Source organism: Falco rusticolus, chromosome 10 (assembly GCF_015220075.1).
Source record: "Falco rusticolus isolate bFalRus1 chromosome 10, bFalRus1.pri, whole genome shotgun sequence".
NCBI lineage: Eukaryota > Metazoa > Chordata > Aves > Falconiformes > Falconidae > Falco > Falco rusticolus.
In genome coordinates, this window is record NC_051196.1 from 17452529 (window position 1) to 17476237 (window position 23709).

The following is a 23709-nucleotide window of genomic DNA, read 5'->3' on the forward strand; positions in this document are numbered from 1 at the left end:
TTATCTATGCTAGTTTATGTCAGATGGAGATAGGAGCTCAGAATTCTTCACTGACTGTTTCAATGAACCTCAATGTCCCTAACATTTCTTTCTTTGCAAGGCATAGAAACAGACAACTTTTGTCCTAAACCTTCAGAATATGAAGTTTTCTGAAAGTATGCTCTATGATCAGGCCAAAAGAGGAGTAGCTGCACCTAAATAATATAGTGGAGTATATTGAGGACCAAGTCTCTAGCATTTGTCTGACTTCCGAGTTTTTTACTTAAATATGTTTTGGTGAGTTTGTTTATTAAAACATCCTGCCCTTACCCAGCAGACATCTGCTTGCCTGTTGGTAGCAACTTGCTGTTTATACTGTGCTTTTCATTTAGGTTACCTTGATTATAAATAGATGTTCTAGATAGATAAAATTTAGAATTAGTTTTAAGTTTTCTTGTATTTGAGGATGAACAGTGCTGTTATGATGTCCTATCAGTCCCTTTAATAAAAAGGTTTTATGAAGTCTAAACCTATTGTTTTTATTTTTCTTAGTTTATTTGTAGGAAGAATGTTTTGATGACTACACAGAAATGCCTTTTGTTTGTTTTTAGTGAGTGGATGTAGCCCTGAAAGATGAGCTAGTGATTATTTTTTCCTACTGTTCTGGCACAATGTACCAAATGTCTGATAATGGGTTTATTAATGTTTGGTGTACTATAGTCTAACTTGCAATCTAACAAGCAGGCTGTATATAAGCTTGAGTTAAAAGAGCTATAGTAAAAACAAGTTGTTTTAAAAATATATGGTATATTTAGAACCAGGTGATCTTCACATATATACTCATTGCTAACTTGCCTGTAGCCTCTTGTACAACAGGTAGTGTTTATTTTGGTATTCTGAGAATTCTTTGTCTGCAAGCCCTTCTGTTTTTTCTCTATTCTTCTTAAGAGTATAACTAAAACCTACTTATAAAACTTTTATTAGCAAGACTTAAAGATTCAGTGTGGCTACAAAGTTGCAATTTCCATCTAGATGTTTAAAAAAAAAAAACTTGCATTTTTTTTAAAGACAAATAAGAATTTAAAAATAAAATTCTCCATACCCCCTTACAAGTTCTTAGTGTTTTAATGTCCACTGGCTTGTGACTTTGGTTTCTCCTTTCCAGTATTTGTTTAGGAGAGGTGGATATTGGTTTTACTAACTGTAGGATTTGATCTTAGAATTAAGAGTATGCATTTGTTTGAGTTTTGATATAAGCAAGTAGTTAAAAATGTCAGAAAACTTGCATCTTTGCAGAGAACATTTTAGCTGTCTGTTAGTAATTTCAGGTTTTGCTGTTCCTAAGTTAATACTATATACCAGAACTCAATTAATATACTTCACACTTTAACTTAATTTTGCTTTTATATGATAGAGGTCTTCATGTGAGCTGCTTCTAGCAATGTAGACAGCTTAAGTCACTTTAAGTCTGTAAGGCTGACTGGTAGCTGTTGACATATATTAGAAAATACTTAGTGTAATCTCTTGCGCATATGGATCTCAAGCTACAAATACTGAGAAGGGATAAACTTGAATTGTGTATGTCAGGTAATCTGGGTGTTTGTAACTTTCTATGTGGATTTTTTTTTTTAAACCCCACTGTGGATTCTCCAAGTGTAAATGGGGAAAAGTGTGGCAATTCTTGCCAAGAAAAATGTTTTCACATTCTCCAGGCTGAAAGGAGAATTATTATTTTGCTGTTGAGTGGAGTGAGTTCTTTTATTCAAGGTGACTTTTTCACAGGAGCATTGGGAAATACTGTTTCTGCATTTTTGTAAACTCCAGGTAGTTGTGTAGTGAGCTGAATACATAGCTGTAGGTTACATGGGGAGATTACTCTCCTGGTTCGTGTATTCAGAATTGGAGGAGTACTGTGAGTACAATACTTGTTAAAGTTAATGCAGTTGTGTTCTGTTGTGTTGTTTTCCTTTAAGTTCTCTATAAATTGATGTGAATAGTTGGTTAACCTTTTTTTGTTGCATATGACCTTTATCTGTTTCAGACTTAACCTTGGGTTTCATGTAAGCTCACTGAAAATCTGCTCCTTGATTGGTGTGGCAAGGCTCCGTGGCCTGTTCCTACAGTGGCTAGAGCTGTAACGTTTTTAACAGAGAAGCTTTGTTGGCTAATCTTCTCTTCTGCTATTCCACAGTGGCTAGCCTTGAACTTTGCTCTTGTGTTTATGTTCACATTACTCAGGATATGGTTTTTGAGAATGATAGTGAAAATCCTAACAGGAATATAATTTTGGTTGCGTCTGAAATATATGACTTTTGATGGGTACATATGAATAAGACAGTCAACATATCTGTTCCTGTAGTTCATCTGTTTTATGGCTATGCTTTCAGAAACATAAATGCTTAGAAATAGTATTTTGTTTTAGAACTTCTATGAAGTACTCCAAGATTCCTTAATGAAAAGATCCTTAGACTACCAGTATTAGGCATAATCAGATATCTTCAGGACAAGAGCATCACTTGTTTCAAGGGCCATGTGGAAAAAAGCTTGAAAAATTTGGTATGCGCATCCTTCTAGTTTTGTTGAGGAGAAAAAAGAACTTCCACCTGGAAAATAAGGAAGTATTTTCTATTTGTTGTGATAGTAAAATGGGCAGCCTTTGATATCTTTCTAACTTAATTTTTTTTAATCCCTCCCCACCCCACAGAACAGTAGTCTCTATTTGGGTGTGCTCTGAGCCATGCTGTGTTGTGCCTTTCTCCTATGCTAGTACACAATAGGGTTTGGTATGTAATTCTGTTTCACATCTAATTGTCTAGAAATATTCTGAAGCACAGTGCTTGCTTTTTGTTAATCCTACCTCCCATATAAATAGAATTTGGGTTCTGTTCAGTTTAAATTTTGTGTAGGGAAACACTGTTTTAAAATTTTTATTTACCTTTTACAAGAATTGCAGTGTAAGATTATCTAGTAAAATGAGTAAAGAATGTAGACCATGGGTTAATAAACTCTCTTTTACTGTCGAAAGAAGTGAGATTTCTACCACCACTGCCCACTCCCCCCCTTCACAGAACAGCACACAGTATATTAACCATGTAAGCTTAGGTAGCTGAATAACTTATATAGTTAAACAAACTAAAACTAAACAAAGCCACCTTAAGATGTGCAGTCTAAACAAAGAATTTTTGTGTTGACCTATACAAAGGATAGACTGGCTGGATGTATAGTTGAAAGGTGTAACTGAATGTTCATGTAAAGAAACTAACTTGCAGGTGGTGAACTTCACTAATCATTGTCTTCTCAACATTGACAATTTCCTGTAATGAGAAGTGGTATTTATTTTGAATTACTTGAAAAGGAATTTTGGCTGGCCAAATCCTTGGTGTAAAAGCAAAAACTTTCTTTAATGTGGAAAGGGCTCATGCAATAAAGATGATCATAAATTCTTGTTATTTTAATGGTGCTGGATCTGTGGTTATCTTGGTAAATGGTGACCAATTTTATTGTTTTATTCTGAACTTTCAGGCACTGTCATGAAACAAGCTAAGGGAGAAAGATATTCAAAAGTGGAATTACTTGTTTGTTTTATTGTGTGCTTTGCAGAAAGCTTGATAGGAAAGTTTTCTCACTATAAATTGTAAAAAAACATTTTGGGAAAGGGGCATTCTGCTGTAGTTATTTGAAAGGACTTCTGTCTAGTGGGGTTTAAATTGTGGATTTGTGGGTTTGAGTTGTGGATTTCCAAATGTTGTGTGAGCCTGTCACTAAAATAATTTAGCAATATATACTTTTGCCAATGGAATGTCATAGTCAAAACTCCTTTTCTTTGTACTGCTATCCATAAAGGAGAAATCTGCTAGCTGAAGTAGTGCTCTGTAACGTGCTGATCTTCATGTGTCTCAGTTAACCTTGCTGAGTGAATAATACTGGACCTAAATTCTGGTTTTAGTTGTGCTTTTCACTGTAGTCCATACTTGAGTAAGACTTGTGGATTATTTGGTCCCAGGGGAACCTGAACTCTGTGTAATTTTATGTTCTTCAAGGTTCTGTTATGTATTGTATTTAAAGCCCTGACTGATACCTCACACTTGAATCTTTTGCTTCTACTAGGATTTAATATGTGGGCTAGCTTTTGTGTTCTAATTTGGAAACCTGGGAATAAAAAATTTTTGACCCAAATCAAAGGACATTTAAAAATTTAACTGGGATTCTGGTGCTCATAGGGTTACCTGTAGTACTAGAAGTTCTTCAGATAAATCCAATTATGGGTGTGAAGGATGACTGGTACACCTGAGGCCAATGTTGGAACAGCAGAGCATGTGTGGAGAACAGTCTTGGATGTACGGGTGAATTTGGCTGGAGTTTTTACATGTTTATGTGTGTCTTAGGTAAAATTTTAACTTCAAATATCTCTTCAAAGCTCTGCTGTATTACCTTTGGGTGACTGACTAAAAGTTTGGTTTAGATAATTTCAGGCATGCCTTAGGATACCACAGGTTTTTTATTTTATTTTTTATTCCTGAGTAATACGTTTTTCATGCAGTATTATCACCTTTTTGGTAGTTCATTGGGAAAAGGCTTGGAAAGTCGTAACATTCTTTTCACTTTATGTTGAAGAACACGAGGCAGGTGCATCTAGTAATTTATTTCATTCAGAACATGCAGCTTGAGTTTTCAGAATGTCTTTTGAGGGTGTGGTTCAACAACATTATCTTCCAAAAGCTAAGCCTTTGTTTTAAGAAATCTGGAATGTACTTCATGTAAAGTGGAAATGAAAAAGGTTTTTAGGATTTTAGCGCTCACTACTTGTCTGTACAGGAAAGAAGCTGTCCCTTTTCCCCTCCTGTAAACTTATTTATGCTGATAATTACATTGGTGTAACTCTGATCCCCTGTTGGAACTGTAGTCTTCTAGAGACCGCATAACACTCTTTTGTATTTTGTGCAATGGTTATAAAACATTAAGTCCTGGGAGGTAGTAGAGGAGAAATGGGCCAAGCATGCCTTTTCTGTCAATTAGTAGGAGGCTGCAGGGTTCCCCTGATGCATTATCTTTCCCTTGATTGTAGCCCAGTGTGGAATATGAGCCTTTTCCTCTCTGCAGAGGAGGTTCCTCACCACTCCACTTTTCACTTCAGCATTTGTTACTGGTTACAGCATCTTACACAGCATCTTACAGACTGTCCTCATCCCTTTTTCTTCTCTTCCCTGCCCCCCCCCCCCCCCCCCCCCGCCTTTCAGTTTTGTTCTCTGATGTTTTTGGGATTCAGGTAGTTATTAGGTTTGGAACTGTTGATTAACAGATATCTTTTGTGGCAGACAAAAAACTACTTTGAACATTAACAAGGCCTTAAAAGAGCCCATAAAACAACTCTTTTTACACTTAATCTGTGTTACTGAGTTCAGTTTTTCTATGTTTAAATACCAGGCTTCTCTGTTGTAAGCTGTGAGACCATACTTTTTGTATAGACTTTAGAGTTGCCTTTATTTGTAAAAATTGAGCAACTTTTCTATGGAATGGTCTAGTTGCATTTATTCTGAATTTCACTTAGCATGTAAACTGGGGTGGCAGTGCACAAAGAAATAGAAAAATAAAATGTAAAGAGCCTGTAAGTTGAATTTCCTGTTGAAGACATGTATCTGTCCTCATTGAGTATTACTTGCTTAAACAAGTTTGAAGTTATAAGACTGAAGTGTTCATCACTTGACGCAAAAAAAAAAAAAAAAAAAAAGCACTGAGGGGGGAAATACATGTTGATGCTTGTTTAATGAGGGTGGCTTGGCCAGCCTTATTCAGATACTCCACAGCATTCCCTTTTAACACAGTGTGAAAAACACACTTTACAACTACTAGCCACAGAACTAAACCTGACAACTAGAGGCCAAGATGAATGATTAGAATAGGGCAGGGCAGTGCCTCAACTGCTGCTTAAGAGTTTTTGCAAGCAGAAGTATCTTGTCGCTGAAATAATCATGCATGATGGATCTTGTCCTGGGTCTGTTTCTAAAAAATACTGAAGTAGTCATGTGAGGATTCATTTTTTAAATACAGTGGATTGCAGTATTAAGGATTACATATTTTTTAATTCATAGAAGTCATAGGAATTTAATATTAAGTGTCAGCTGGGCCAGAATTGTGCTTGCTATTTTTTGAGTGCAGTGTATTTAGAATTGATAGACAGAAAAATACTTTTTCTTGTTGAAGGAAACTGACAGTTCGATGTTTATAACTTAAAAAATCTTCCTATAGTTTTTGTAGCAGCTGCTTAGCTTCTGTAATGAAGGGGGGGTGGGGGTGGGGGGAGCGTCCCAGGAAGACTACTGAACTGGTTACAATTTTCTCAGCATACCTTGCAGCTGTTTTACCATTTGGCATTTTTGAAGAGTGTTGTATGTTGTGAAATCCTGTATGGGATCCCAGGAAATCTTGACCACCTTTATGCGGAGAGGAAAAACTCAATGAAATCTCTATAGTGTCCTATTAAAGATGGAGACTGGTTTTGTCCCACACCTTGCCAAACTGGTAACGCAAGATTCTTCCTCTTTAATTAAGTACAACTGTGTTCTCCTTTTGCCATAGTGGGTATGGGTGTGGGTAGGTTTCTTCACTGACATGGACTCCAAAAATGGAGATGCCTAAAGCTACAACTAAGAAGTTGTGCTACTACTTACTGTATTAGTTACTAATCAAAATGGACTAGGCTAGGGGTGCAGGAATGTGGTAATTCATATTGTGAAACCTTTAGAATTCACAGATTCAGAGTGTAACTGAGAGGCATTTGTTTTTCTAATGTTCCCCAAGTGTTGTAAACTTACTTCGGTGTTAAGGTAAACTATTTTTCTAGAACGTTGGTACTTGGACTGGTACAGTGTTGGAAAGGATTCCTCTGTTATTGACCAGTCTCAACAGTTACAGTTCTGCGCAAAGTAGCCAGGCGCATCCCAAGTTGAAAAGCCTGTTTGTCAATGATGACTAAAGGTTTCCTATATGTATTTTAGCTGATCTTGTACGTTTTACCAAGTTAAACAAGCCTTGGTATGGTTTTGAATACTATATCTGCCCTTTCAGGAGACATATGCATGTGCCTTCAAGAGTGGCCAAGGTGGAAATCTTTGTGTAACCACCACAATGAAAAGATTGTAGCCTTGTGATGGAAGAAGGTTTTCTGCCACATTGCATATGAACAGCTGAGAAGCTTCTTGCAGCTTCTCTATGTCCTATGCTGGCTGCTGGGCAGCTGTTGCCTTAGAGCTGTTATAATGGTTCTACTTTGGGACTTCTTACTCAGAAGATTCACAATGTTGCCTGAGTAGGGACAACATTTTGAAAGTATCTTACAAAGACAGGAGAAGAGAATAGCTTAAAAATAGAAACTAGTGTTTCTAGTTTTAGTGTTCAGTTTGTTCATTTCTTGTTAATCCTCTGTGCATTCTGTTAAGTCGCTGGGTTCTGCCCCTCAATTGAGTATTTAGAGAAAGCCTTTGGGGAAAAAGTAACTACTTTGGTATCATTGTTTACTGGTTTGGTATGTAATCTTTGATACACATCTGTAGCTTTAAAAGTAGTTAAAAGGCTATGGTAAAAATGGTTGTGTCCACTCTGAGGTAACTGAAAATAAAGCCTCTGTGATCTAACATATCTTGAACAAGTGAATACTGGCAGTGATTTGTTAAGGCTGATGAAAAGATTAACAAAACTACCTGGAAAAATTCTTAACGTTTCACTGTTTGCAGGGCTAGTTGCCCTACAGGAAGATGTTTAGCAAGTTGCAAGTTGTTAGACTGAGAGAGGAGCAACTGTATGAAATTTTGTGATTTGTTTAACTAACTTCATGTTCTCTTTCCTTAATTCCAGAGACCTGCAAAGAAGTTGTAGGATGCAGCTGTGGCTTAGTTTTGACTTGCAACCCATAACCAGCGAACAGTCTTGTAGATATCATTTGTTTGCATATATGACTGTTGTATTCACTGTGTTGTATGTAGGTCTGGTTAATGGTGGAGCTTGGAGGCTGGCATGTGTACCTTGCAAAGTACAGTATATAATCAGTGACGGTTGGCTCTTCAGTGATGCGCAAAGATACATTTTTGCATGAGACTTTGCCCTTAGTGCTGTATACATAACAGCACTGTTTTGCTGGGTTTAGAGAAAATTAAATGCAAGAGTATAGGCAGTAATGATTTCGCTAGTCTGGGTGGTTTATACAGGCTGTGGTTAATGATTTGTGTGTACATGGCTCTTGTTCACCTCTCTGACCTATGCTTTGCTCTGTGTACTAGGGTTTGGAGGCTCACTTTCCAAACTCTTCTATAGTGTGTATAAAGTTTGGGTATTGATTAATGTGGTGAAAGGAAAACTGATCCTTCAAGGAGTGAGAAGCTGGGTCCAGCCATTTTTGCGTTCCAGTACTTTTACATCCCCCAGCTCCGCAAAATGGACACGTCTGTCAGAAATGTGTTAGATGAGGGAAGGAGGGTTGAACATCGAACTGATAAGTTTCTGACTCCCTTTTCCTGTTGCTTCTGCATTTCTCTTGCAAAGCTGCCAAATACTGCCCTTTCATATATGTTTTCCTGCACTTCAACATACAGCGCTTCCTGAAGAAAGCTCCTCCCAATGAAGTCTGGACTTACTGCTTTGTGGTTCAAGCTCAGTGAACCTTGCACATAAATTTAAGCAGCTCACTCAGGATGGTAACTGGAAACTTATTTATTACCATCGAGACTTGGTCCTTACTCTAAGGTTTTCCATTTTGCTCTTGGGCATATATGTGTCGTACCTGCTGGCTGTGAGTTAAGGGTTCATTTGCTCATTGCTTGTCAAATGATAGGCAGTTGATTCTACTTTGAGCTTCGAAGTGGCCTGGAAACAGAGTTTTCATTCCAGAGCAATAGCGTGCAACTGTAAACACTTTAAAACTTAATTGCTTGTTTAGGGTATTGAGCAGTGTTAATGACGAAGCCTAGATAGATCAGTCTAAGAGGTAAGCTTCAGCAATATCATACTAAAAAGAGAGGGCTAGAATGATAAAAAGAAATTCAGGTTTACTATTAGTCACTGACTGTCAGCTGGCAGCAATATTCACTTTGGTGTTTTCATGCAGTGTTACAGTTTTTGCTAGAGAGAAGAAAAAGAAAGTATGTTTTTTAAGTCAAAGAAAATATAAACTTCTGAGAGTTGACCAAAGGTGGTATTAAATGTTTTAAAATACCTCTTTTAATAGTAAAGAAGTCTGCACTTGTGTTTTGGTAGTGGTCTTTTCAGTTATAAAACAGCTTAGGCATAAGGAGAAATAGGAAAGGAGGTTGATACATTAATTATATTATGAGCTACGGTGTATTCCCACTCTGGCAAGTAGTTAGCTCTAGTTGGAAAAACAGCTACTTTGAGCATGAAAAAAAAATGCAATGCTCTGAAATGCAAGAGTTTGACATAACCATATTTTAATATTTAAGTATTTTCTTACATTCCCTTTTAAGTTGTTGGGGGTTATGAGAACAAAAGAGGAACATATTTCATAGAACTGACTATCTTAATGCTTGAAATAAATTGTAAGTTTCCAGGTTAGAAAATCCAGGCTGCTTGATACTTACTGGAAATTAATTTCACTAGGTGAAAAGCAGTTTTTTTCTTTTGTTTCACATGTGCTAGGCTGATTTTTCTCTTTCCCATTAGCATATGCCAGAGATATGGAAAGGTTGAATTGAAAGCAGTCTGATTTATTACATGGAACAGGAAGAGCATGGTTTGTATTTGGCTGTTGTTTCTTCTGGATTTGTTGTTGTTAAAGTATGTGTAACTGTTTTCTTGGAAGGCCGGATTTGATTATTAAAACATGTCAATTATTTTCAGTCCTAGTTCTAATACCGTAGAACTACTTCATAGTTCTGACTTAACTTAAAAAAAAACCACAAACAACCAAACCCAAAAAAACCCCAAACACCAAAACTGGTGTGAATTAATAGATACAAAAATTTGCTTGCTAGAACTTCCAAGTACCTTGGGGGTATTGGTCACTGTGTGCTTCCTACAAATCCCTTAGGTTTAGAATGAAGTGGCTATGAAATACCCTGTTAAGGTTAGTTATTTAGGTTTTCATTGATTGTTTTGTTTAAGACTGTCTATTTGTCATTTTAATGCATGCGTCATTTGGAATAACTTTGGTTTGTATATAGTGTAAATAACTTAATAGAAACTTATCTGGGATTCCATTGGTTTCTTGTACCAGATGGCCTGCACTTTTCCCCAGTTGATCTTCTCATGCTTTCTGCAGCTTTTCAGATTTTTGAGTGGGTTGTTTGATATGCAGGCTAGAGAAGAGAATGTTAACAGTAAAACAAAATATTATTTGGAAATTAAATGGATAAATTCCACTCATGTATTTCTGGCAGGGGTGTTCCTAAAGAGGCAACAGTTGCATCTTCATCCTTGTATTGCCAGAAGATACTTCAGTAGTATTTAATAATACTTTCTTTGATTAATTTAATGTATGTTTCATTTTTATATCTTTTCGTCCTTTAAATAAGCTTTTGGTCATGGTGTTGCCTGTAATCCATGATTCCTTATGCATTGAAGAGTGATGCTGCATTTTATTGTTGAATAATTTTTTTTTTTTTTTGCTTGAGCAAGTTCCAAGCAAACTTAAGAGTTCTTTGTCTGTAGAGCATCCCTAATACACAGCTTATGTTAATAGACTTTCAGGGATTACCTCTTCTCCACTCCCCCCGCCCCCCAGTTTACTGTCTTTCCTGTCACGTAGTGTATGTTGGTTTGTGATGTACTACTCTCTATGGTACCTATAAATTATGCTTGTAATAAACATGAAGAGAGCCTGTTCCCTGAAAGCTGTAATGTTCCTGGACCAAGATCTCATGGGTAACGAAACGGCTGTCAGCTCAGACATTAGAAATGTATGGGTTTGACAGGTAGACACCACTTGTTCCAACTTTTGGAAGGGTGTTTATGTTGTGGCCTCTAAAATACTGAAGGTTGAGGGTCAGTTCTGAAGGTTGATGTAGAAGAAACAAGATTGCTTTAAAAAATCATGGACTTTGTGGACAGACGCCCCCGCCCCCTGCTGAAAATGTATTACTGAACAACAAACTTGCTCAATTTAGCTTTTCGTTGAGAGTACTTATTTCTGGCAGCAAGCGTCACATTTGCAGTGATTCAGTTGGTTCAGAAAGTGACTTTCTTCAGTAAACATTTTGGTTTAGTACAGAGCATGGGTGTTTGTCGGTATGGTCCAATCAACAGAGGCTATTTTCCTAGTATATTTGGCATGCTCAGACTGCTTCTTGTAAATGCTCTAAAGTGATTATTCTGAGTACTGTTCTTGCCAGTCCTCAGTGTGGGTATTTATTATTTTGATGGCAACCAGAAGCAGAGCAGAACATCATTCTGATGTTCTCAAATCTTCTCCTTACTTACAGACAAGTAATACAGCTTTATAGATAAGTAGAAAAGCTTCTCAGAATTTTTATTTTTCCTTTCTTTCTGTAAGTTCATCTAATGCCAAGAAAGAAATTATGAGGCAACTCAGACTTTTTTGAGATGATAAAGTTGCAGGTAGTTTTTCTCCTTTTGAACTGCTTGAGGTAATCACAAACTGTCTGCTGTTGAAGGTAAGTATTAAAACTAGAAAGGACATGTCTTTTGGCAGTGTCAACTGAAACTAAGGACATTCAAGTGTTTTTATTAGGCAATTTATGGGACTCAAAGCAACTGTATTTTGTCAAAACAAACAGCCATGAAGGTATTGGGGAATGCCAAAAATACGTTAGTCTGTTTATGGAGCAGAAATACAAATTCCTGTGTGCATTGTTCTTTTTGGGTCATCTGACAGTGTGATGGTTCATGTAAAAATCATGATGTATTTGCTACAATTTATATTTGCACAGAAATATGCAGTGGTATAGAGCTGTGTACTGTAATAATTTGAAGAGACTTCCTTTCAGATAAGCAGCTGCTTTTCAGAAGATGAAGCTCATACAGATAAGAAATGTATATTAACGCTACACAGCAGTTTTAAGTTGAGAAAGGGTGTTGAAACAGGGTCTGGTAGTCCTTACTGCTTTCTTTATCCTGTTCTCAAAACTTGAAAAGGACTGGAAAAATATAGACCTTTCCATGTCAATCTGATGTCCTTTGGAGAATTATGTAATGTTGATGCTTACAAAATTTGTTTTTGGTGTTCTGAGGCTTTTTCAAATTATTATTAATTTGAAAAGGGCAAAAACCCACTAAGAAAATAAAGTCATATTATACTCTTTTGTGAATACTTTGAGTCTATTAGTACTTGTAGTAGTTTCAGTAGTACATAATTATCTAATGTTATCTAATACACAAAGATAAGTTGGGACAGCCTGTGAAGAGCTGCAGCTTTGCGACCACATTCTGCTTCACCTAAGCTCGTATTGGAGCAAAAGAGTTCTGTGCTGTCAATTGCCTGGGAGTCTTGGAAGCTCCCACGGGTGGGATGTTGAAGGTACAGGAAAAGTTCAGACACAAAGGAGAGCTCTGCAGGGGAGAGCTCATAGCAGAGCCAATTTTTCCATCAGCTCCTGGGAAGGTTGAAGTAGGTTTTTCCTTTCTTGATTTACTTGGCATTCATAAACCTTGTGGAGTTTTTGTGTGTTTCAAAGTTCTAGTAGCTATATTTACAGACCAGATTGTTTTAATAAGTGTGTTTCCAGGGATTTTTACTTGAAAGTAACAGGTCAGGGTTTTTTAAGGATGTGAATGAAATACTGCAGTGAAATATTTGCATGAGCATATTTAAGTATGTTCAAGAAATCCGATAATTTTTTTTTTGTTTTTTTAGCAATTGGAAAAGAAATTAAGACTCTTTTTTTCAATAATTTGCTGATTAACTAGGGGGACTGTACAGAATCTCTTTTCTAAAGAGCAGATTTTTATTTAGGAAGAGGGATTATGGAGGTGGATCTTGAGTCTTTGATGGTGGTATTACTGTCTTTTTCATAGCAACTTTTAAAAGCCTAATACATTTGTAATTCCAAAGGAGTTCACTGTAGGTATATGTTGTGCAACATAAATTTTTGTCTTTTAAATCCCATGTATGTTTTAGAATAAAGTTTACCAAATTAATCTTGGAATTTTGCAGAGAGTCTTGACTGTGCTGATTTTGGCCGCATGTTAGAATTTGTAGACGTGCTAGTATAATTAGTTGATGCATCCTTTTTTTTAAGCATTTTTTTTTTTTTTACTTTGAATTTTACTGCAAAACAGCTCCATCTTGAGCTTTTGCTTGATGTGCAGCTACTGTCTGTTAAGCAGTGTATCTTGCAGAGTTTGGAAAATTTAGGGAAGCAGCATTTGTGCAGTGTGTCTCCTCAGTATTATGTTGTTCTCAGCTGGCCATTTGTCTTGCTCATCTTGTCTTGATCATCACCAGTTCAGCTTTACTAATCTACTGTTTATTAGACATGACTCTTGTTTATTAGTTTTCCTTCGTTTAGACAATAGAAAAGACTAATTTACTAGCATTTCAATGTTTTAGTATACAACTGCTTCTGAAGTGTTCACCAGCCGTTGGAGTGGTAGATGTGTATTTTTTTTCACATCCTGTTACTGTATTGATGACACAAGGGATTTTTCAGTTTCCTACAAAGCCCCCTTCTAAAGCATGAACTTGTTCACATTCACACTTACTGTTAATAATAATTTCTAATGTGGTTCAGACTACAACTTAAATTTTGCCAGCATAAGTAGGTAGATAAGGTTGTGCTCACTGTTTGCTTATAAATATAAATATGGTGTATAGTATGCTCACTGAGTTGATAGAATGTTTAAATGCCTTTTATGTTGAGCATGTTTAGTGAGGCTGTTGATAGAGAGTGGAAATTGTTTAGGATGTAGTGGTTCTTTCAGATATCTCCCTGATCTCCCTGAAGCATATCTCCCTGACAAAGAATATATTTCTACATTTTTGAGTTTAATGCTGACTAGTCTCAACATTCACAGTAGTAATAAACATGCAGTAACTGATGGGAGTTAGCTTAATTCCTGTTCCCTGATGACTTTTCACTCTATGTACTGTTTCACTTAGGATGAGTTTTGTTTGTTGAAAGCTTTATTGAATTTGTAGGGAACGCCTTTTGAGGCCTTTGAGTCCAAGGGATTGGCTTTTGGAAAATTCCGATTCTAATCCTGTGAGTTTTCTAGCAGGACTACAGGGAAAGGGCTGTTTCAGTTCCATTTTCTGAGATTTTAGGTGTAGCTTCAAGAATGCCCTATTTATATAAGGAAGTAACCAGTGTATTCTGGTAGATGCCAAGGTTATGCATTGTCTCTCACAATTAAATACTGACTTGAAATTTATCATGTTTTCTGGTTTCTGTATTTTACTCTGCATAGCACTCTTGTTTTTTCTTGTCTCCCTCAGCAGTAATTAAAAAATCAGAACAAAACAACAAAAAAACCCCAACCGACCAACAACTTTATGAAACAGAAGTGCATTACAAATAGGTTTTTCCCTTTACTTACCAGGGAAAACTCAACTCAGACAAAGAAGTTTTCAAAAGTACTGGTCAAACATCTTTACTTTACAGTTGACAGTGTAACATGTTTAAGTGTTTGAACCTAAACCTGCTTAGCATGACTATACAGCTTCATTGGCTTTAGACATCTGAAATGAATACTTCCAAGAAATCATGTCAGTTGTTCGTCTGAATCCACTCTCATTTTATCCTGATATTTGATGTGCTTATATTTCTGTCTGATTTATTTCAGGAATTTGCAGCGCTTACAAAAGAGTTAAATGTATGCAGGGAACAGCTCCTTGAAAGGGAAGAAGAAATCGCTGAACTGAAAGCAGAAAGAAATAATACCAGGGTTAGTTCCTTGTTTTCTCTAAGATTACTATTGTTAAAGCATCCAGCTACATGGAGGAAAACATTGAATGTTGAGTTTAAAAAGCTAGAAGTATTTTTTTTTTTTTCCCCCCCTGGTATTTGCACATGAATCCCTCTGGAAGTGCAAATGTGTGTTGACTAAGAAAGTTTGGAAGCTTATGCACAGCTCCAAATACTGCTGTGCAAAATCAGGAAAAGCTTGTAAGACTGCACAGCTATCTGTCATTCAGCTTTCTTGTTGTTAAAGTTTTGTAATCATACAACACCCAAGATCAGAGGAATAAGTGGGCAAGCTGTCGTGATTTGTTTCAGCAGGTTATGCTGCTGCCAGCAGAACAGTTGCTCTCTGATTTAGAGCATTTCCTATGTGTAGCCTTCTGACAAGCATGCAGTTCCTCAGGCTGGTGGAACTGAAAAGACCTGGTTAAGTAGAAACCTCATTTAAAAACTAGACAGAAAGAAGAGAGGTAGGAAATGCATTAGCTCCAATACAACTTCTAACACAGGTGAAATGTTAAAATGGGTCCTTATGCTTGATGCAGTACTCTGGCTCTTGAATTTGAACTTTAGAACTCAAAACCTGATGTTTTAGGAGGCAAAGTTTTCTGCGGCTGTGCAGAACAGGCATAAACATTGTTCCTTTTTTTTTGTTTTAGCTATTACTGGAACATTTGGAGTGTCTTGTCTCCAGGCACGAGCGATCTCTCAGAATGACTGTTGTGAAGAGACAAGCTCAGTCTCCAGCAGGAGTTTCTAGTGAAGTAGAAGTTCTCAAAGCACTAAAATCTTTATTTGAGCACCATAAAGCCCTTGATGAAAAGGTAATGAAATATGCTAGCAAGCATCTTCTCATTCTGCCCCCTCTTTCTGTTGTGAGGACTGTGCAGTTGTTCATACTGAAGTTGTGGGAGTCTCTGAATTTCCTCTGTATTAAGATAGTGGCTTTGCTGTAACCGCATCAGTAACTGCTCTCCTAAATTAATATGTTGCATTAAAGCAAGGTGCTGTAGCTTATTCTAGTACTTCATTAACTATGTTAATGTAAACTAAGCATGGTTCAGGGGCAATATGTTTGTTGTAGAAATGCATACATTTGCTTACCTGTATAATACCAGGATTTAGCCTTTTGATTATGTAATATTGGACTAGAGAGAACAGGAGGCATGTGCTTACACTGATAAAATTTGAATTAAAGGATCTCCACCCTTTAGTTGCGCCTGATGTTGGTGGCAGGATATGCAAGTCGTAAAGCTTACTGTGAATTTTGCTGCCAGCTCATAGTTTGCCTAACTTTTGTGACCCTTGTATAAAAAGTCTGGCAAATTATTTTAAGTAGAATTCTGTCTCCTTCCGTGTTTGTAAATAATCAAAAGTGCACACACTCTGTGCCTTACAAAAGGATAAGCAAATTCTGGATATGTTTAATTCTTGACTAAATTGTTCAGGTCATGTTGAGGTATGATTTGCTTATGACAAAAAAGGAAAACCTAGATTTTACGGTATGCGTTGTTTCTCTAGGAGGTTTTTCATAGGATATGGTGTAATTAGTACTGACTCAAGATTAAGCAGGTATCTAAGTGTAAGTGGAAATAGTGCCATTTTTTTATCTGAAAGGGCATGGCAGCGTGGCAATAAATGAAATTGATTTCTTTTTAATTTGAATGATTTCAGTTTATTTGAACTTACCCTTTCAGGTAAGGGAGAGGTTACGAGTAGCGCTTGAAAGATGTAGCTTATTGGAAGAAGAACTAGGTACTACACATAAAGAGGTAGGTTTCTTTTAAAAAAAGAAGAAGTCTTCATGTATGCATTGTGGGTGTTTTAGTCAATATTTGTACACAGTAATTTATGCAGTTATTAATGTTCATTTTCACTACTTGTTTTTGTTATTTTGCCAAATGGGATAACTAATTTTTAACTTAGTCACTTTGAAAGACCTGGGAAGGGGTGTGTGGGGGGATGACACAGAGCACAACACAACAAAAAAACCCAACCCAAAACATCCCCCCCGCCCCCCCATCCCCTCTACACCTCCCAAACCCAACAAAAATCCCCAACAAAAAGAGTTCCTATGGCTTTAAAGTAAGAGTTTTTGGGTTGCAGGGGCCTGAGTTTTTGAGTACCTGTGCCATATTTTATTACTACATATCTTGCAGTAGAATCAGTAATTGTTTTGCTGCTTTGCTTTTGCAGCTGTTCTTTAAGTTATTACTAAGAAGGGAATTGACTTGAAACATATGTATGTAAACTTCTCTTTTCTTACAGTTGATGATTCTGAAAGAGCAAAATAATCAGAAGAAAATGCTTCCAGATGGGATGCTGGATATAAATCATGAGCAAGAAAATACACCAACTACAAATGGGAAGGTGCACAGCTATTTACTTTCTTTAGCTAAGTCTGATTTTTAATCATTAACTATAAAATTTTAATTTTAAACTGTAATAAAAACTTCGAGTGATGATCTAATTTAAAAAGTCTCAATTACCATAACTTCAATCTTTTCACTCTATCCAATAATAAAATTGTATCAGGGGAAAGGTATTTACAGGTAAGTAACAGTTTGGTTTTCAAATTTCTGTGTAACGTGCTAATGCATTTTTTTTTTTTTTTTTTTTTCCTCCCCGGCCTCCTTAATAGCGATCTTCTGATGGTTCTTTGTGCCACGATGAAAACCTTGCTAAAGTGATTGAGCTCCAAGACATCATAGATAAGCAAAACAAAGAGCAGACACAAATGAAAGAACGTCTTACTGCTTTGTCTAGTAGAGTAACAGAGCTGGAAGAAGACCTTGACACAGCTAGAAAAGACTTAATAAAATCTGAAGAAATGAATACAAAGTTACAGAGAGATGTACGAGAGGTGAGGAATAAACTGTCAAAATTTGGGTAGTCGGAAACACAGCTGCTTTAGAAAATTTCAGTGTCATTGGTGCTTAGTTACACCTTCATGCTTTTTCATGTCTTTGATTTGATAGGTGAGAATAAAATTGTTCAGGGCGTGATGGAGCTATTTTTTGTTTAAAAGACCAGTTGCTTAAGAGAATTTGTCTTCAGAATAAATCTATGATTAACTAGATACTTCATGTCTATATTGGAGATTTAGCATTGCAAACTTTAACATTTTCTTGAAAATATGCTTGATCCTGTCATAAATGTTAAGCTTATAAAAAATTTAAACTTAATGAAATTTTAAAGATGTACATGGTTGAGGAATCACTTTAATTTCAGTGATATGATTGACAGTTCCTGTTACTGATCAATCACTAATCTCTAAGGTCCTTTGTACCACGGTGTACTGCATGCTTATTAAATAGAAAGGGAGCTTAGTTAAATTGAAAAACTCTCTCAGATCGTCCCCAGGAAGTACAGATTTGCTGTTTGTGCGCCATTGAAAAGGGAAGTTGCAGTAGTATAGTAAAGACCAGTCTTTTAAAGATTCACTGTTGAAAAAACCCCAAAAAAAGTAATTGAACTTGTAAGCTGGAGTGAGACTATTCTTTCTACTTAATTTTTTACTGAATGAAATAAGTATATCTGTTTTTTTGTTACTAGTTTTGGTTTGTGGGTCTTTTCCCCCCAGTTTGATCACTATGTAAGTATCCCTTATATTCTAAATTCTGTCTTGTCTTGCATAGACTATGGCCCAAAAGGAAGACATGGAAGAGAGAATTACAACTCTTGAGAAACGCTACCTCGCTGCACAACGTGAAGCTACATCTGTGCATGACCTCAACGATAAACTTGAAAACGAAATTGCCACTAAAGACTCCATGCATCGACAGGTTGTAATCTGAAATAAGATGAAGTACATTTTGCTCAGCCTAAAACTAATGGAAATAGTGTTTGTACTGTACTAAAGCTCTTTGCTTTTAGGAAAATAAATACTGCCTGTGATGTGCTGTTGCTAGCAATTGTTTTTCAGTAACTGGAGGAGTGCATTGTGCAGAGTTGTACCCTGGAAATGAAGATGGAGACTGTTTACTGAGGAGGGGAAATGGTTCTGAGAATTTTAGTGCACTTGATCATGGTGTAGTCAGGGCTGCTGTTCCTACTAATTGTGGATTTTAAAGTTAGTATATGTGTATCCAAGCATCTTTAGCTTCATGTGTGAGAATTACTCATTCTGAGCTAAACCAGTTTTAAAATCTGTGTAGTGTGTAGTGATTTTTATAGCCTGTAATAGAAGTAAATGTTGCCTTACTGCAGGAGGAAATTCGGCATGTATTGACGTGAAGTCGCCCAACTCTGTAAACCAGAAATGGTTGTTCAGCCAATCAGTTTCTAACTACAGGCAAGCAACTCTTAGTCAACAAAAGAAGTCCCTTTTAGTATAATTCGTAAAAAGTTGTACACACTTTAAATAAAAGTAAATTTTGCAGTAGTATGCATGGTATTATTTAAAATATGAAGGAATTTTTCCTGTGATATAACTCAAAGTCTTAGCACAGCCTTGACATAGAAAATTCACTGGTTCTGTGCTGCTTCCTGTACTGTAACTGTTTATTTGGTGATGCAGTTGCTTTCAGAATACACAGAATTGCAGAAAAAAAATCATACAGAAAAAAGTTTTCTCATGTAATGAAAAGAAGGATGCCCCATCTTTGGTTACGAAACCAGTTTTGAACAGTTTGTTCTCCATTGGTCTAGTAGAAGCAGTAATCTGTATGCTTACCTTTCTTTTTGTTGAAAATTAATTACCATTTTAACACTAAACATTTGCTGATCGTAATCCTGTGTAGAGTGAAGATAAGAATAGGCAATTGCAAGAACGACTGGAACTAGCTGAGCAAAAGCTGCAGCAGACTTTGAGGAAAGCTGAAACTTTGCCAGAGGTGGAAGCTGAGCTGGCACAGAGAGTTGCAGCACTTTCAAAGGTGAGTCAGTTGGGCAGCGTCCTCAAGACTCTTCTCTGTTGGTGTCCTGCCACACAAAATCTGTTCTTAGTGTGGATTTTGCTACATTGTGTTTCTTTCCCCCCCCCCCCCCCCCCCCCCCCGCCACTAGTTCAGAATACGTTTCCTCCCTCTTTTCTGTGCTTTCCATTCATCTCGCTGAACACACTCTGGTTTACCTCTTTATTTTTATTTTTATTCCCCCCCCCCCCCCCCTCCAATTTTGCTCTTTGGATCTTGAGCAGGTTTTCTGTTAACTGTTACATTAGGAAAGTGTGTTTCCGAATTATTATTTTATTGCTTGTTATTAAAATTCATTCAATAATAGGCATAAAGTCTTTTAAAGCAGGAACTGTTTCTGAAGGGGAAATCCATATTTCTTCCACTGTTAAACCAAGTGAGGAATGTGGGGAGAGAGAAGTAACAGTAGTCATTAAGACTTTTAGAAAGCTGCAAATGGAATAATGAAGTCTGAAGAATTATATGTAGTAACTACAAATGAGCCTTTTTCAAGTATATGTGTGTGTTTTCTTTTAAAGTCTTAGTTTCAATTCTTTCCCTGTTATCTTTCCTGTCCCTAACTGACTCTGTAGTCTGACCTTTTGTCTCCTGGGAGCTCTGCTGCTAAAGATGCTAAAGTATTGGAACTTACCACCAAGCTTAGGAAGGTAGAATTTGTATATTAGTCCTTGCTTCTGCTTGCTGCTTTCTGCTTTGTCATGGTTACTAACAAAGGGTCATATCGTCTAGGCTAGTGAGGAAAAGCTGAAAATGCATTTAGTTTTTACTTTTTTTTAATTTTTTTTTTAATTATTGGGGACATGAATGAACTGTTGTTGCAAGCTCATTTGCAAATAGTAGTTGATTCATGGTACTTAGGGGTGAGAGGCTTCATCATTTTGTTACTTACCATATGAGCTCTTACTAGGTTCTTTCAGTAACAGAAAGGCGTCTGTTCTGCATTGTGTATTACCATAAATGGCAGTTGCGCAAAGCATGTCAGATAAATTATTGTGCTTCAGTATTTCTATGCTTTTGAAACTTTTTTTAAAAACAACAAATGCTAATTTTGTTTTCAAATTGACAGGCTGAGGAGAGGCATGGCAATATAGAGGAACGACTGAGACAGATGGAAGCACAGCTAGAAGAAAAGAATCAAGAACTGCAAAGGGTACTGTGCATATTTTTGACAAAGATATAAACCTGAAAGAAAGAATCTAATTCCCTTAATGGCTGCCTGTCCCTCAACAAAGCTCTTTTTATTTCTCATCTCTAAAATAAATCCAGAGTTTAGGCTGACTGATAGTTAGGAGATTTGAGCCACTGTATTATGGCTAACCTTAGATATCAAGAAAAAGCTGAAGATCTCCAGTGGGAATTTGAAAATGTGTTTGGAAATACCTAATTGCTAGTCATTCTTTCTAATAAGACAGATCAAAAAGTTGCTGAATTAAATGACTATGGAAAAATTGATTCCTGGATTATAAATAATGGAATTAGTTCTGAAATCTGCTGTTTTTTGAAGCGTAAGCTCAGATTTTCAAGCTTCTGATCTTGAAACAGATACTAAAATCTTAAGCGTCCCTTATACTTCCTCACAGAGTCATGGAGGTACATGCAATATTCCTGATTTTTTTTGAAAAATATTTCTGTTGAACAAAATACTTTTGAATTAAAGAAAGCTTACTGGCTTTACAATGTGGAAATTGTTATAGACAGTAAATTTTAAGTTATTTCAGTAGCTTTTATGTATCTTAGGCTAGACAGAGAGAGAAGATGAATGAAGAACATAATAAGCGTTTGTCAGAAACCGTTGATAAGCTTCTGTCTGAATCTAATGAAAGGCTCCAGCTTCATCTCAAGGAAAGGATGGCTGCCTTGGAAGACAAGGTAACAAGTCACATTCCAGCATATACATTAATTAGATGTTCACGTTCTGTAGTGATTTGTGTATTTTGCAATGTGTCTGTAACTTCATTAAATAAATAATATATCCTTATTAATAAGTAGTTGGTGATAAGGCTATTTTCTAGTGCGGATTTTGAAAATATATTCTTAAAATTCATATGGTGGGGGGTGTTTTTTGGAGGCTGTCTCTGGGTATTGTACTACAGTGTTGAGAAGGCATCTTTTAAGAAGCTTTATCCTTTCCTGTTTGACTGGTGTGGACTGCATAAATAGGTTCATCCAGTGTAATACAGGAAGACTAAAGAATTGGGACTAAACGTTGACCCTTTTCAGTTCAGTTTATTTCCCACTGTTTTTGTCTGTTACCCTGTCATTGGGAGATTCTTGCCAGTTGAAATAGTCTTGCATTTTCTTCCTCTGTAGATAATTTTGAGGTGGGTTATATGAATATAAATGGACAGTTCCCTCTGTTGTCAGTGCACATCTCGAAGCTTTCCCTGTATTCAGTTCATCTTCTAACTTACGATGTACTTCAGTTTCTTTCCCTTCTGCTTTTGGATCTAGGTCCTTATGGATTTTTCTTCCATGCATGCCTTTAAGTTGAGTCCCTTATTATGCATGGAACAAAGCAGTGTCTTTTAAAGTAGCACTTTGCTTGTTGCTGACTTTAATTGCTTTGTCTTGGATTAAAAAAATACTTTGTTTCTTTTACTGGAGGATGAAGCGATCTTCTGGGGAAATGTTTCAATAAAAGCTGAGTGGCTTTTGTTTTAGTCATGGCAGTAAAATGCTTCAGTTGCAGTATGTAGCGATATGTTCAGTGTTTTAATAAGTGTTTACTTTCTCTTGCATTCATGTCAACTCAGTCCTCATCCCTCGACCATCAGTCAGGTATCTAACATGTCTTTCCAGAATTCCAGGACTGTGCTCCCCTCAGATCATTACAAAGATTTAGTTACTTCTTTCCCTGCTTTTGTGCTCGGAACTGTGAGGAACTGAGTATTGTAGCACAAATGTGGGTCCCGCTGTTTCTTGTCCTTTGAGTTAATTGATGAAGGTGCTTATCAGCTGGCATCTAAGGCTGCAAACTTTGTCTTGTGTTTTTTAGTTAACATCAACTGCTTCCTAATACTTGTGAAATTCTTATGGGCCTTGTTATGACATCAACAAGGTTGCTCTAACATTCTTTATAAATTCAGTTTCTGATAAACAGCTGGTTGTGGTTTGGTTTTTGAGTTTTATTTTTAAAATGCTTTAATGTTGGGGGGCATGTCTTAGGGTTTACTCCCCTTTGCCTTCCAAACTCTTAACTACGTTATGAATAATGAGGAAAATATAGTTGTCTTTCACTGTGAGTAACAGCTTCTAGTAAAGTATTCTTGCTGCGGCTTCCAGCTCATTCTTTTATGATAAGTTGGGAAGAAACATTCAGGTAAAATTTCAAAGCTTTCTTCTGATCACTTGGGCTCTTTTCTCAGAATAATTTGTTCACATACGAAGTTTTACTTGCATCTTAAAGGTGTAATAATGGTATTACTTACCTCAAGGAAATGTGTTTAGCAAAACTTTTTGGCAATGGTGGAAAAGGAAATGAAAGTGACCCAGTTATAAGTTTCCTATTAAAGGGAGAATATCTTTTTTTTTCTTTTTTTTTTTTCTCGGTATCACATACTATAGTCAAATGCAACAATTGAAATTGGTTTTGATTGTTGTAGCTCTCAAATGTTTGTTAATTCTGAGGTGATTCTGAGTCAGAATTTGGAAACTGCTTTGAGTAGAGTTTGTAGTAGTCAGTAGCATTTACGTTTACTGGAGTTGCTTAGAAGTCGTGGTATAACTATAAAGATAACAGTTCTGTTGTTAACAACGGCTCTTAAGTCGGTGAGTGTTGTAGTTCTGGGGGTAGAGTACTTCCAAGGAATTCCTGTGTAATAATGTTGTAGGTCAGGCAAGTAAAAATAAAACAAAAACCTAATGGTAACAGCCAGGAATGCTTTAGTAACCACTCCATGAATTACTTTGAATTATTTCAGCTGTCTAATTATTCCTTTTTTTTATTTTCT

General features: G+C 36.5%; 1 protein-coding gene across 3 annotated transcripts in view; it reads left to right on the forward strand.

Annotated features, from left to right (window-relative positions):
• PPFIA1 (PTPRF interacting protein alpha 1) overlaps nucleotides 1-23709 on the forward strand; it is a 78854-nt gene that overhangs the window by 24795 nt on the left and 30350 nt on the right. For all 3 annotated transcript variants that reach the window (XM_037402489.1, XM_037402488.1, XM_037402487.1), the window contains 9 exons: nucleotides 14725-14826; nucleotides 15503-15667; nucleotides 16541-16615; nucleotides 17112-17213; nucleotides 17485-17706; nucleotides 18482-18628; nucleotides 19586-19720; nucleotides 20826-20909; nucleotides 21497-21628. In XM_037402489.1, the coding sequence (XP_037258386.1) occupies nucleotides 14725-14826; nucleotides 15503-15667; nucleotides 16541-16615; nucleotides 17112-17213; nucleotides 17485-17706; nucleotides 18482-18628; nucleotides 19586-19720; nucleotides 20826-20909; nucleotides 21497-21628 (1164 nt within the window). The remainder of the gene's footprint in view (nucleotides 1-14724; nucleotides 14827-15502; nucleotides 15668-16540; nucleotides 16616-17111; nucleotides 17214-17484; nucleotides 17707-18481; nucleotides 18629-19585; nucleotides 19721-20825; nucleotides 20910-21496; nucleotides 21629-23709) is intronic.